The following is a 14,225-nucleotide window of genomic DNA, read 5'->3' on the forward strand; positions in this document are numbered from 1 at the left end:
TTGGATCCATTGTGGATTGAACTTTCACAGTATCATGTTAGACCCGCTCGACATCCATTGCTTTCCTCCTTTCTAAGGTTCTCATAGTCATTATTGTCACCGATGTCCCACTGGGTCATTATTGTCACCGATGTCCCACTGGGTGTGAGTTTTCCGTGCCCTTATGTGGGCCTACCGAGGATGTCGTGGTGGTTTGTGCAGCCCTTTGAGACACTAGTGATTTAGGGCTATATAAGTAAACATTGATTGATTGATTGATATGGTTTGGTGGCTGCAGGATTAGGTGTCTGTTTTTTGCAGATGATGTGGTCCTGATGGCTTCAACTGACCAGGATCTTTAGCTCTCATTGAATCGGTTCGCAGTAGAGTTTGAAGCAACTAAGATGAAAATCAGCACCTCCAAGACCCGAGTCCATGGTTCTCGCCCGGGAAGGGGTGGAGTGCCATCTCCAGGTTGGGGAGGAGACCCTGCCCCAAGTGGAGGACTTCAAGTACCTCGGACTCTTGTTCACGAGTGAGGGAAGAGTGGATCGTGAGATCGACAGGCGGATCGGTGCGGCCTCTTCAGTAATGCGGACGTTGTACCGATCCCTTGTGGTGAAGAAGGAGCTGAGCCGGAAGGCAGAGCTCTCAATTTACCGGTCGATCTACGTTCCCATCCTCACCTATGGTCTTGAGCTTTGGGTTATGACTGAAAGGACAAGATCACGGGTACAAGCAGCCCAAATGAGTTTCCTCCGCCGGGTGGCGGGTTTCTCCCTTACAGATAGGGTGAGAAGCTCTGACATCCGGGAGGAAGTCAAAATAAAGCCGCTGCTCCTCCACATGGAGAGGAGCCAGATGAGTTGGTTCGGGTATCTGGTCAGGATGCCACCCGAACTCCTTCCTAGGGATGAGTTTAGGGCACACCCAACCGGTAAGAGGCCACGGGGAAGACTCAGGACACGTTGGGAAGACTATGTCTCCCGGCTGGCCTGGAAACGCCTCGGGATCTCCCGGGCGGACCTGGACTAAGTGGCTGGGGAGAGGGAAGTCTGGGCTTCTCCGCTTAGGCTGTTGCCCCTGCGACCCGACCCCGGATAAGCGGAAGAAAATGGATGGTTGAAATGTAGATGTTTCATGATTTAATGTACAGTAGATGTTTCAGTATTAAATGTAGATGTTTCTGTAACATGCTGTGAGTGTGTAGACTATAGGACACACCGGTATGATCTACTGAGTCACTTCAATAATGGCCTTCACAATCTACTTTTTCAAATTAGATGTAGATGTTTTAAAATAAATCAAGATGTTTCAATCTGTCGAAATAAAAGTGACAAATGTCAAGTTTGTTTACATAATTTTATTGATTGATTGAGGACCGGAAAAGAATGCACGTACCAGGTAGCTCAAAGACTTCATGATTTTCTATCAGATGTACTTTTCCAAAGAAAGAAACACAAACACCGCCCCCAATGGTCAGTAATAGAATGACAGTTAGAAAGGTACAACAGGAACATGATGTCAGAAATAACTGCCAAACTAATATTGCTGCAGTTCTAATTCAGATAAACGACTGAGCGCTTTCTAAAGTATTAGAGTCTGACGCCTTGGTCGGAATTACTTTGACTTCGCCATCAACTAATTGGATAACAAGGAGGCGATCATTAATTCCTTTGCCATTGCGAAACCCAACGGAAAGTTCAATGCCTTCGTCCAACTAAACAGTGAAGCCTGATAAGTCATCTGGACCATCGGTCAGGTCATTGGTCAGGTCATCAGTTGGGCCATCGGTCGGACCATCAATCAGGTCATCGGTCAGGCCATCGGTCAGGTCATCGGTCAGGCCATCGGTCAGGCCATCGATCAGGTCATCAGTTGGGCCATCGGTCGGACCATCAATCAGGTCATCGGTCAGGCCATCGGTCAGGTCATCGGTTGGGCCATCGGTCGGACCATCAATCAGGTCATCGGTCAGGCCATCGGTCAGGTCATCGGTCAGGCCATCGGTCAGGCCATCGATCAGGTCATCAGTTGGGCCATCGGTCGGACCATCAATCAGGTCATCGGTCAGGCCATCGGTCAGGTCATCGGTCAGGCCATCGGTCGGGCTATCGGTCGGACCATCAATCAGGACGTCGGTCAGGTCATCGATCAGGTCATCGGTTGGGCCATCGGTCGGACCATCAATCAAGTCATCGGTCAGGCCATCGGTCAGATCATCGGTCAGGCCATCGATCAGGTCATCAGTTGGGCCATCGGTCGGACCATCAATCAGGTCATCGGTCAGGCCATCGGTCAGGTCATCGGTCAGGCCATCGGTCAGGCCATCGATCAGGTCATCAGTTGGGCCATCGGTCGGACCATCAATCAGGTCATCGGTCAGGCCATCGGTCAGGTCATCGGTCAGGCCATCGGTCGGGCCATCGGTCGGACCATCAATCAGGACATCGGTCAGGTCATCGATCAGGTCATCAGTTGGGCCATCGGTCGGACCATCAATCAGGTCATCGGTCAGGCCATCGGTCAGGTCATCGGTCAGGCCATCGGTCAGGCCATCGGTCAGGCCATCGATCAGGTCATCAGTTGGGCCACCGGTCGGACCATCAATCAGGTCATCGGTCAGGCCATCGGTCAGGTCATCGGTCAGGCCATCGGTCGGGCCATCGGTCGGACCATCAATCAGGACATCGGTCAGGTCATCGATCAGGTCATCGGTTGGGCCATCGGTCGGACCATCAATCAAGTCATCGGTCAGGCCATCGGTCAGATCATCGGTCAGGCCATCGGTCAGGTCATTGGTCAGACCATCGGTCAGGCCATCGATCAGGTCATCAGTTGGGCCATCGGTTGGACCATCAATCAGGTCATCGGTCAGGCCATCGATCAGGTCATTGGTTGGGCCATCGGTCGGACCATCAATCAAGTCATCGGTCAGGCCATCGGTCAGATGTTCGGTCAGGTCATCGATCAGACCATCAGTCAGGCCATTGGTCAGACCATCGGTTGGACCATCCGTAGTACTATCGGTTGAATCATCAATTGGCTCTGAAGTCATTTGACTGTTGCCTCCTGTTCGATTGGAATGCAGTCACATATCAGTGTGTACTTTTGTACTTCATGTATTGTAGTACATGATGTACAGTTCTGTGGGTCATGTCTGCTTTTAGTGTATTATTACTTACCAACAAGCAGAAGGAAAAGAATGAAAGTGTTGATCATGGTTGTGTTTGTGCCCTTTGATGTCCAAGGTAAAGTACTTTCTGTAAGACAAAGAAAAGCATAAATTGAATGCTTGATAGGAAGTAGGTGGTGTCCATCAGAAGATGGTGTTCTGTTGTTCAGTATTTTAACATAAAATTATTTGATTTTGAGGCATTAAAAGCAACAAGACGCAAGGGGTCCATCAGACCCACAAAGGCTGGTTGAGTAACAACGATATGAACGTTGCACGGAGAAATTTCCCTGCCAGTTCCCGCATCCCACAGGGATTCTTCTTTTGTGTTTCTGCACCCGCGGTTCCCACACAAGGTTGCAACATTGCTTGTCAACACTGTCTGCTCTCCTTTTCTCGCACATTTGACCCTCTGACGTTCTGTCCTCCTCCTGTCTAGGCCTGCTGTGTGTGTGTGGGGGGGGGGTTCACAGAACATCAATTTCCACACCGGACATCTTATATGTAATAGAAATGTGTAGGGGGGTGTATGGTGTGTAGTCATTAAATTTGTATTCTGATACATGTTCTTAACAGAAAATGAACCAAAGTCAGCGAGTCTCAGTTTGAAAGATTAATTAATTGTATCATATTCCGAGGATGTCGTAGTGGTTTGTGTTGTGGTTTGAACAGTCCTTTGAGACACTAGTGATTTAGGGCTATATAAGTAAAAATTGATTGATTTTAATTTAAAAAAAATGAAAACGGGTCCCACGGACCCGAACACCACACATTCTTCAAGTTTAGCTGAATGAAGTACCTGAGAAAATGACAAAAATATCATCAATATAATGAAATCAACAGACACAAAAAAGGAGAAATGGATCATTATGACAGACAAAATCCTCCTCAAATTTACCCACCAATAAGTTGCTTAGGTTAGGTGGACTAGCTGACCCAATAGGGTTAGACGTTTCTAAGCCCTCAAAGTTTGGTACATTTGTGTACAAACAACGTAAAAACACCCCATCATGTACGTTTTGTTAATAAAATCAGTAGTATCTTTAACAATTAATGGAAAGCGGGAAAACCGTGGTACCAAGGACCATGGTCCTCTGTGCATACACAATACACACGAAAATGATCTTCCGACAAAGTAAGGACTCACCGCACTGGATACAGTCTGTCTGCTGTTTGTGTCCGTACTGGAGTGTCCTGGTCTCTGCCGCTGCCTTAATAAAGAGCATGGCATAAAAACTTGTCCCTGCCTTTATTGGCTGAAGATAACAAACGAAACGTTAGGGTAAGTCATTAAATTTGTACCACAGGGTAAACTTGTTTTGCAGCCAACAAAATCAGGAATATGTTGGAGAAAAAAAGTCTTGCAATGAAAATACTCGCCAGACTTGCCAGCAACACCAGCATTTGTACTCCAAGTTCCCGAAAACAAGGACGAACTACATAGTCCCAAGCAAATACTAACCCCAAAGGCGGTGAAGTTGTCATGTTGGGTAAATGCTGCAAACCCCATTTCCGTATGAGTTGGGAAATTGTGTTTGATGTAAATATAAACAGAATACAATGATTTGCAAATCATTTTCAAGCCATATTCAGTTGAATATGCTACAAAGACAACATATTTGATGTTCAAATTCATAAACTTTATTTTAACTTAGAATTTCATGGCTGCAACACGTGCCAAAGTAGTTGGGAAAGGGCATGTTCACCACTGTGTTACATCACCTTTTCTTTTAACAACACTCAATAAACGTTTGGGAACTGAGGAAACTAATTGTTGAAGCTTTGAAAGTGGAATTCTTTCCCATTCTTGTTTTATGTAGAGCTTCAGTCCTTCAACAGTCCGGGGTCTCCGCTGTCCTATTTTACGCTTCACACATTTTCCATGGGAGACAGGTCTGGACTGCAGGCGGGCCAGGAAAGTACCCGCGCTCTTTTTTTTACGAAGCCTCGCAGTTGTAACACGTGATGAATGTGGCTTGACATTGTCTTACGGAAATAAGCAGGGGCGTCCAAGAAAAAGACGGCGCTTAGATGGCAGCATATGTTGTTCCAAAACCTGTATGTACCTTTCAGCATTAATGGTGCCTTCACAGATGTGTAAGTTACCCATGCCTTGGGCACTAATGCACCCTCATACCATCACACATGCTGGATTTTACACTTTGCGTCGACAACAGTCTGGATGGTTCGCTTCCCCTTTGGTCCGGATGACACGATGTCGAATATTTCCAAAAACAATTTGAAATGTGGACTCGTCAGACCACAAAACACTTTTCTACTTTGCATCAGTCCATCTTAGATGATCTCGGGCCCAGAGAACCCGGCGACGTTTCTGGATGTTGTTGATAAATGGCTTCCGCTTTACATAGTAGAGCTTTAACTTGCACTTACAGATGTAGCTACCAACTGTATTTAGTGACAGTGGTTTTCTGAAGTGTTCCTGAGCCCATGTGGTGATATCCTTTAGAGATTGATGTCGGTTTTTGATACCGTGCCGTCTGAGGGATCGAAGGTCTTGGTCATTCAATGTTGGTTTCCGGCCATGCTGCTTACGTGGAGTGATTTCTCCAGATTCTCTGAACCTTTTGATGATATTATGGAGCGTAGATGTTGAAATCCCTAAATTTCTTGCAATGTCACTTTGAGAAAGGTTGTTCTTAAACTGTTTGACTATTTGCTCACGCAGTTGTGGACAAAGGGGTGTACCTCGCCCCATCCTTTCTTGTGAAAGACTGAGCATTTTTTGGGAAGCTGTTTTTATACCCAATCATGGACTACAGGCAGGCCAGTCTAGTACCCGCACTCTTTTACTAGAAGCCACGCTTTTGTAACACGTGGCTTGGCATTGTCTTGCTGAAATAAGACGTTGCTATTACATATGTTGCTCCAAAACCTGTATGTACCTTTCAGCATTAATGGTGCCTTCACAGATGTGTAAGTTACCCATGCCTTGGGCACAAGTGCACCCCCATACCATCACACATGCCTACAATAGTCCGGATGGTTCTTTTCCTCTTTGGTACGGAGTTTCCAAAAAACTATTTGAAATGTGGACTCCTCAGACCACGGAACACTTTTCCAATTTGCATCAGTCCATCTTAGATGAGCTCGGGCCCAGCAAAGCATTTCTGGGTGTTGTTGATTAAATGGCTTTGGCTTTGCATAGTAGAGTTTTAACTTGCACTTACAAATGAAGCGACCGACTGTAGTTACTGACAGTGGTTTTCTGAGGTGTTCCTGAGCCCATGTGGTGATATCCTTTACACAGTGATGTCGCTTTTTGAGGCAGTACCGAGGGATCCAAGGTGTGTAATATCATGATTGCAGTGATTTCTCCAGATTCTGTGAACCTTTTGATGATATTACAGAGCGTAGATGGTGAAATCCCCAAATGCTGCAACAGCTGCTTGAGAAATGTTGTTTTTAAACAATTTGCTCAGGCATTTGTCGACCCCGTCCTTGTTTGTGAACGACCGAGCATTTCATGGAAGCTGCTTCTACACCCAATCACGGCACCCACCTGTTCCCAATTACCCTCTTCACCTGTGGGATGTTCCAAATAAGTATTTGATGAGCATTCCTCAACTGTCTCAGTTTTTTTGCCACTTGTGCCAGCTTTTTTGAAACATGTCGCAGGCATCAAATTCCAAATGCGCTAATATTGGCGAAAAATAACAAATTTTACCAGTTCCAACGTTTATTATCTTGTCTTTGCGGTCTATTCAATTAAATATAAGTTAAAAAGGATTTGCAAATCATTGTGTTATCTTTTTATTTACCATTTACACAACGTGACAACTTCACTGCTTTTGGCTTTTGTATTTGCTTGTGACTTTGTAGTTCATCAAAGAATCGAACTATGCCATGGAATAGATCTACACTTTGTCACAAAAAGATCGGTGGAGTGATATCAAGGTTTATGTCCGTCGCCTTCCCAGACCTCTGGAACTGTTGTGCTCCAGACATCATTCTACCCGACAAAACAGAAGAAACTGGAAAAACGTGGATGTCTACAACTTCTCTGTGTGTCTGGGTCAAGGACATAGGTCCTCGACTCTCCTAGGTCAATAGGTAAGAAAGTCGTTCTTACAAAGTGTCGTAAAATGAGTATGTGGAGGGGGCGTGATCGGCACGCCTCCTGCGGAAGGGAGTGTGTATGACCCGGCTTCGAAGTAGATTGCCCAGCTGGGACTGGTTTTCTAATCACCTGTCTCCTTTTTCAGCATCGTCCGAGGCCATGAGGAGGGGGGAGAGCTGAGAGAAAAAGACACACAAGCCGCGGGACCAGAAGGCGTGGGGAGGAAGGGTTCGGAAGGACTGTGCGGACCAACTGGCGAATGTCTTTAATAAGATATTCAATCAATCAATCAATGTTTATTTATATAGCCCTAAATCACAAATGTCTCAAAGGACTGCACAAATCATTACGACTACAACATCCTCGGAAGAACCCACAAAAGGGCAAGGAAAACTCACACACAGTGGGCAGGGAGAATTCACATCCAGTGGGACGCCAGTGACAATGCTGACTACGAGAAACCTTGGAGAGGACCTCAGAAGTGGGCAATGGACCGAAAGCAATGGATGTCGAGCGGGTCTAACATGATACTGTGAAAGTTCAATCCATAGTGGCTCCAACACAGCCGCCAGAGTTCAGTTCAAAGCGGATCCAAGACAGCAGCGAGAGTCCCATCCACAGGAAACCATCTCAGCAGCGTACAGATGTCCCCTACCGATACACAGGCGAGCGGTCCATCCTGGGTCCTGACGAGCGGTCCATCCTGGGTCTCGACTCTGGACAGCCAGTGCTTCATCCATGGTCATCGGACCGGACCACCTCCACAAGGGAGGGGGGGGACATAGGAGAAAGAAAAGAAGCGGCAGATCAACTGGTCTAAAAAGGGAGTCTATTTAAAGTCTAGAGTATACAGATGAGTTTTAAGGTGAGACTTAAATGCTTCTACTGAGGTAGCATCTCGAACTGTTACCGGGAGGGCATTCCAGAGTACTGGAACCCGAACGGAAAACGCTCTATAGACTTTTTTTGGGCTCTAGGAATCCCTATGGATCAGAGCGGTCAAGCGAACATGGATCCCGACTACATGTCAAACGGGCAGTTTTCGGTGAGAAAATTGTGGAAATAAGTCGCCTCTTACCGGAGATCAGCGGAGCCAGCGACCTCCTGCAGCTGCCGTGACAAAACACCCGTGGCCACACCCCTCCGACTTTAAGGTACTATTTAACTCACTAAAACACTAGCAACACAATAGGCAGATAAGGGATTTTCCAGAATTATCCTAGTAAATGTGTCTAATAACATTTGAATTGCTCCCAATGCAATCGCCTTTTTTTTTTTGTAACTTTTTTTTTTTTTAACCTCACTCTCACTTTCCTCATCCAGAAATCTTTCATCTTCACTCAAATTAATGGGGAAATTGTCGCATTCTCGGTCCGAATCGGTCTCGCCGCTGGTGGCCATGATTATAAACAATGTGAGGATGTGAGGAGCTCCACAACCTGTGACGTCACGCGCACATCGTCTGCTACTTCCTATACAGGCAAAGCTTTTTTATTAGCGACCAAAAGTTGCAAACTTTATCGTGGATGTTCTCTACTAAATGCTTTCAGCAAAAATATGGCAATATGGCGAAATGATGAAGTATGACACATAGAAAGTGGGGGGGGGGGGGGCAAAGTGCGGCCCGGGGGCCATTTGCGGCCCGCAGCTAATCGTTTACCAGCCCGCCACACATTTTGCAAAAATTTCTAAATTGATAGTACTGCAAAAATTTAAAAAAAACTTTAAAAAAAAAAGTGGAATGAGTTGAAATGTTGACACAAAGCTGCCATGCAGGCCGTTTTTTTTCCCCCTTTTGTCTTTATTTTCCTTTTTTTCCATTGCTTGAAAAAAAAAAAAGAGAAAAAAAAACCTATGTCATAATGAATTATTACTTAAAAATGATCACTTTAAAATATTTTAAGTGGGAAAAATATTGCATTTGTTGTGTGGTTGCCATATAAAAACATCAAAGTTTTGACAAAAGAGCATAAAAGAAACAAAATAATAGTTCAAACTTAAAATTGGCTGATATATCGGAAGTCGATCTTGAAATTTAAGTGTTAAAATTGAAAAAAAATAAACACTAAAGCTGCAAGCAGCGTTGGTCGGGCCCGCCTTTGGCTGCTGCCCCCGCGACCCAAACCCGGATAAGCGGTAGAAGCATGGATAGTAGCTGCTATTATTATAGGGTATTGTGTGTAGAATTTTGAGGACAAAAAAGATTTAATTCCATTTCACATTGTCTACTGTTAGCCATAAGTGTCCCAATACTTTTGCCTAGTGTTAGTCCTAAGTGTCCCAATACTTTTGTCCAGTGGTAGTAGCCATCTTGAGACAACGGCAGCGCAGGGGTTCTTCGAAGGGTCATAAAATCAAAACTGGAGCAGTAATCCAAACTCTTGCAATAACTTTTAATCAGAAGGGTTCAAACTCTCTCCTGTGCGAGTTTGAAGCCGAAACGACAAACGCGCTCAGAGGAGATAACGTTTGAAGAAAGGTGACCGGTTTTTACAAAACGTTTGCTTTGAAGGGGTAATTGCCAACTTCCTGTTGATTTTTGCTGAAGGATGTTGATTATTAAAATGTAGGTCTAAGTGAGACCTACATAGAAGTTTTTGTTTCATGTCTCTCCAACATTCCTACCGGAAGTTATAGGCAGTTTTGTCTGTGTTTTCTTCCTAGGAGTAGTTATTTCTGTGCTTTATTCCAAAAAATTGTGTTAGAGCGCAATTTTTATTTTTGGGGTTTGTTTTTTTTACTAGATGGCAATTTTTGCCAGTCCTGATGTGTGTGGCAAGTTTGGTGAGTTTTGAAGCATTTTGGGAGGGTCAAAATACAGTGCAAAGAGGCAAACATTTTAGGCAAATTTTGCTCTGAAGGGGTTTTTGCCAAATTTTGGGGGATTTTTGCCATATAAAGTAAAATTATGAAATCTAGGTCTAAGTCAGTCCTATATAGAGGTTTTGGTTTCATGTCTCTCCAACATTCCTGCCGGAAGTCACAGGCAGTTTTGTCTGTGTTTTCTTCCTAGGAGCAGTTTTTTCTGTTTTATTCAAAAAATTGCGTTAGAGCGCAATTTTTATTTTTGGGGTTTGGTTTTTTAACTAGATGGCAATTTTTGCCAGTCCTGATGTGTGTGTCAAGTTTGGTGAGTTTTGAAGCATTTTGAGAGGGTCAAAATACAGTGCAAAGAGGCAAAAATTTTAGGCAAATTTTGCTTTGAAGGGGTTTTTGCCAAATTTAGGGGATTTTTGCCGTATAAAGTAAAATTATGAAATATAGGTCTAAGTCAGTCCTACATAGAGGTTTTGGTTTCATGTCTCTCCAACATTCCTGCCGGAAGTCACAGGCAGTTTTGTCTGTGTTTTCTTCCTAGGAGCAGTTTTTTCTGTTTTATTCAAAAAATTGCGTTACAGCGCAATTTTTATTTTTGGGGTTTGGTTTTTTAACTAGATGGCAATTTTTGCCAGTCCTGATGTGTGTCAAGTTTGGTGAGTTTTGAAGCATTTTGAGAGGGTCAAAATACAGCGCAAAGAGCCAAAAATTTTAGGCAAATTTTGCTCTGAAGGGGTTTTTGCCAAATTTTGGGGGATTTTTGCCGTATAAAGTAAAATTATGAAATATAGGTCTAAGTCAGTCCTACATAGAGGTTTTGGTTTCATGTCTCTCTAACGTTCCTACCGGAAGTTACAGGCAGTTTTGTCTGTTTTCTTCCTAGGAGCAGTTTTTTCTGTGTTTTATTCAAAAAATTGCGTTAGAGCGCAATTTTTATTTTTGGGGTTTGGTTTTTTTACTAGATCGCAATTTTTGCCAGTCCTGATGTGTGTGCCAAGTTTGGTGAGTTTTGAAGCATTTTGAGAGGGTCAAAATACAGCGCAAAGAGGCTAAAATTTTAGGCAAATTTTGCTTCGAACGGGTTTTTGCCAAATTTTTGGGGATTTTTGCCGTATAAAGTAAAATTATGAAATCTAGGTCTAAGTCAGTCCTACATAGAGGTTTTTGTTTCATGTCTCTCCAACATTCCTGCCGGAAGTTACAGGCAGTTTTGTCTGTTTTTTCTTCCTGGGAGCAGTTTTTTCTGTGTTGTATTCAAAAAATTGCGTTAGAGGGCAATTTTTATTTTTGGGGTTTGGTTTTTCCACTAGATGGCAATTTTTGCCAGTCCTGATGTGTGTCAAGTTTGGTGAGTTTTGAAGCATTTTGGGAGGGTCAAAATACAGCGCAAAGAGGCAAAAATTTTAGGCAAATTTTGCTTTGAAGGGGTTTTTGCCAAATTTTGGGGGGATTTTTGCCGTATAAAGTAAAATTATGAAATCTAGGTCTAAGTCAGTCCTACATAGAGGTTTTGGTTTCATGTCTCTCCAACATTCCTGCCGGAAGTTACAGGCAGTTTTGTCTGTTTTTTCTTCCTGGGAGCAGTTTTTTTCTGTGTTTTATTCAAAAAATTGCGTTAGAGGGCAATTTTTATTTTTGGGGTTTGGTTTTTCCACTAGATGGCAATTTTTTGCCAGTCCTGATGTGTGTGTCAAGTTTGGTGAGTTTTGAAGCATTTTGGGAGGGTCAAAATACAGTGCAAAGAGGCAAAAATTTAGGCAAATTTTGCTTCGAACGGGTTTTTGCCAAATTTTGGGGGATTTTTGCCGTATAAAGTAAAATTATGAAATCTAGGTCTAAGTCAGTCCTACATAGAGGTTTTTGTTTCATGTCTCTCCAACATTCCTGCCGGAAGTCACAAGCAGTTTTGTCTGTGTTTTCTTCCTAGGAGCAGTTTTTTCTGTTTTTATTCAAAAAATTGCGTTAGAGCGCAATTTTTATTTTTGGGGTTTGGTTTTTTAACTAGATGGCAATTTTTGCCAGTCCTGATGTGTGTCAAGTTTGGTGAGTTTTGAAGCATTTTGGGAGGGTCAAAATACAGTGCAAAGAGCCAAAAATTTTAGGCAAATTTTGCTCTGAAGGGGTTTTTTGCCAAATTTTGGGGGATTTTTGCCGAATAAAGTAAAATTATGAAATCTAGGTCTAAGTCAGTCCTACATAGAGGTTTTGGTTTCCATGTCTCTCTAACATTCCTACCGGAAGTTACAGGCAGTTTTGTCTGTTTTCTTCCTAGGAGCAGTTTTTTCTGTGTTTTATTCAAAAAATTGCGTTAGAGCGCAATTTTTATTTTTGGGGTTTGGTTTTTTTACTAGATCGCAATTTTTTGCCAGTCCTGATGTGTGTCAAGTTTGGTGAGTTTTGAAGCATTTTGAGAGGGTCAAAATACAGCGCAAAGAGGCAAAAATTTTAGGCAAATTTTGCTTTGAAGGGGTTTTTTGCCAATTTTGGGGGATTTTTGCCGAATAAAGTAAAATTATGAAATCTAGGTCTAAGTCAGTCCTACATAGAGGTTTTGGTTTCATGTCTCTCCAACATTCCTACCGGAAGTTACAGGCAGTTTTGTCTGTTTTCCTTCCTAGGAGCAGTTTTTTCTGTGTTTTATTCAAAAAATTGCGTTAGAGCGCAATTTTTATTTTTTGGGGTTTGGTTTTTTTACTAGATCGCAATTTTTGCCAGTCCTGATGTGTGTCAAGTTTGGTGAGTTTTGAAGCATTTTGGGAGGGTCAAAATACAGCGCAAAGAGGCAAAAATTTTAGGCAAATTTTGCTTCGAACGGGTTTTTGCCAAATTTTGGGGGATTTTTGCCGTATAAAGTAAAATTATGAAATCTAGGTCTAAGTCAGTCCTACATAGAGGTTTTTGTTTCATGTCCTCTCCAACATTCCTGCCGGAAGTTACAGGCAGTTTTGTCTGTTTTTTTTCTTCCCTGGGAGCAGTTTTTTCTGTGTTTTATTCAAAAAATTGCGTTAGAGGGCAATTTTTATTTTTGGGGTTTGGTTTTTCCACTAGATGGCAATTTTTGCCAGTCCTGATGTGTGTGTCAAGTTTGGTGAGTTTTGAAGCATTTTGGGAGGGTCAAAATACAGCGCAAAGAGGCAAAAATTTTAGGCAAATTTTGCTTTGAAGGGGTTTTTGCCAAATTTTTGGGGGATTTTTGCCGTATAAAGTAAAATTATGAAATATAGGTCTAAGTCAGTCCTACATAGAGGTTTTGGTTTCATGTCTCTCCAACATTCCTGCCGGAAGTCACAGGCAGTTTTGTCTGTGTTTCTTTCCTAGGAGCAGTTTTTTCTGTGTTTTATTCAAAAAATTGCGTTAGAGCGCAATTTTTATTTTTGGGGTTTGGTTTTTTTACTAGATCGCAATTTTTGCCAGTCCTGATGTGTGCCAAGTTGGGTGAGTTTTGAAGCATTTTGGGAGGGTCAAAATACAGCGCAAAGAGGCAAAAATTTTAGGCAAATTTTGCTTCGAACGGGTTTTGCCAAATTTTGGGGGATTTTTGCCGTATAAAGTAAAATTATGAAATCTAGGTCTAAGTCAGTCCTACATAGAGGTTTTTGTTTCATGTCTCTCCAACATTCCTGCCGGAAGTTACAGGCAGTTTTGTCTGTTTTTTCTTCCTGGGAGCAGTTTTTTCTGTGTTTTATTCAAAAAATTGCGTTAGAGGGCAATTTTTATTTTTGGGGTTTGGTTTTTCCACTAGATGGCAATTTTTGCCAGTCCTGATGTGTGTGTCAAGTTTGGTGAGTTTTGAAGCATTTTGGGAGGGTCAAAATACAGCGCAAAGAGGCAAAAATTTTAGGCAAATTTTGCTTTGAAGGGGTTTTTGCCAAATTTTGGGGGATTTTTGCCGTATAAAGTAAAATTATGAAATCTAGGTCTAAGTCAGTCCTACATAGAGGTTTTTGTTTCATGTCTCTCCAACATTCCTGCCGGAAGTCACAAGCAGTTTTGTCTGTGTTTTCTTCCTAGGAGCAGTTTTTTCTGTTTTATTCAAAAATTGCGTTAGAGCGCAATTTTTATTTTTGGGGTTTGGTTTTTTTAACTAGATGGCAATTTTTGCCAGTCCTGATGTGTGTGTCAAGTTTGGTGAGTTTTGAAGCATTTTGGGAGGGTCAAAATACAGTGCAAAGAGCC

The 14,225-nt window shown here is 42.9% G+C and overlaps 1 protein-coding gene across 1 annotated transcript; it reads right to left on the minus strand.

The window, feature by feature from the left end:
* Nucleotides 1-1,327: 1,327 nt before the first annotated feature.
* On the minus strand, nucleotides 1,328-4,425 carry LOC133550745 (coiled-coil domain-containing protein 1). Its single transcript, XM_061896748.1, has 3 exons — nucleotides 4,302-4,425; nucleotides 3,165-3,242; nucleotides 1,328-3,051 (listed from the first exon to the last, which is right to left on the minus strand). The coding sequence occupies exons 1-3, from the start codon at nucleotides 4,378-4,380 to the stop codon at nucleotides 1,700-1,702; spliced, it is 1,509 nt and encodes a 502-aa protein (XP_061752732.1). The 5' UTR covers nucleotides 4,381-4,425; the 3' UTR covers nucleotides 1,328-1,699.
* Nucleotides 4,426-14,225: the final 9,800 nt, after the last annotated feature.

Source organism: Nerophis ophidion, linkage group LG04, assembly GCF_033978795.1.
Source record: "Nerophis ophidion isolate RoL-2023_Sa linkage group LG04, RoL_Noph_v1.0, whole genome shotgun sequence".
Taxonomy (NCBI): Eukaryota; Metazoa; Chordata; class Actinopteri; order Syngnathiformes; family Syngnathidae; genus Nerophis; species Nerophis ophidion.

What these genes read in the sequence shown, in the direction of transcription:
- LOC133550745 (XM_061896748.1), bottom strand. Translation starts at nt 4,380, where the DNA reads ATGCTCTTTATTAAGGCAGCGGCAGAGACCAGGACACTCCAGTACGGA. An exon ending in GACAGACTGTATCCAGTGCG is followed by an intron (nt 3,243 to 4,301) that starts GTGAGTCCTTAC and finishes TTTGTCTTACAG; the next exon opens with AAAGTACTTTACCTTGGACA. An exon ending in TCTTTTCCTTCTGCTTGTTG is followed by an intron (nt 3,052 to 3,164) that starts GTAAGTAATAAT and finishes CCAATCGAACAG; the next exon opens with GAGGCAACAGTCAAATGACT.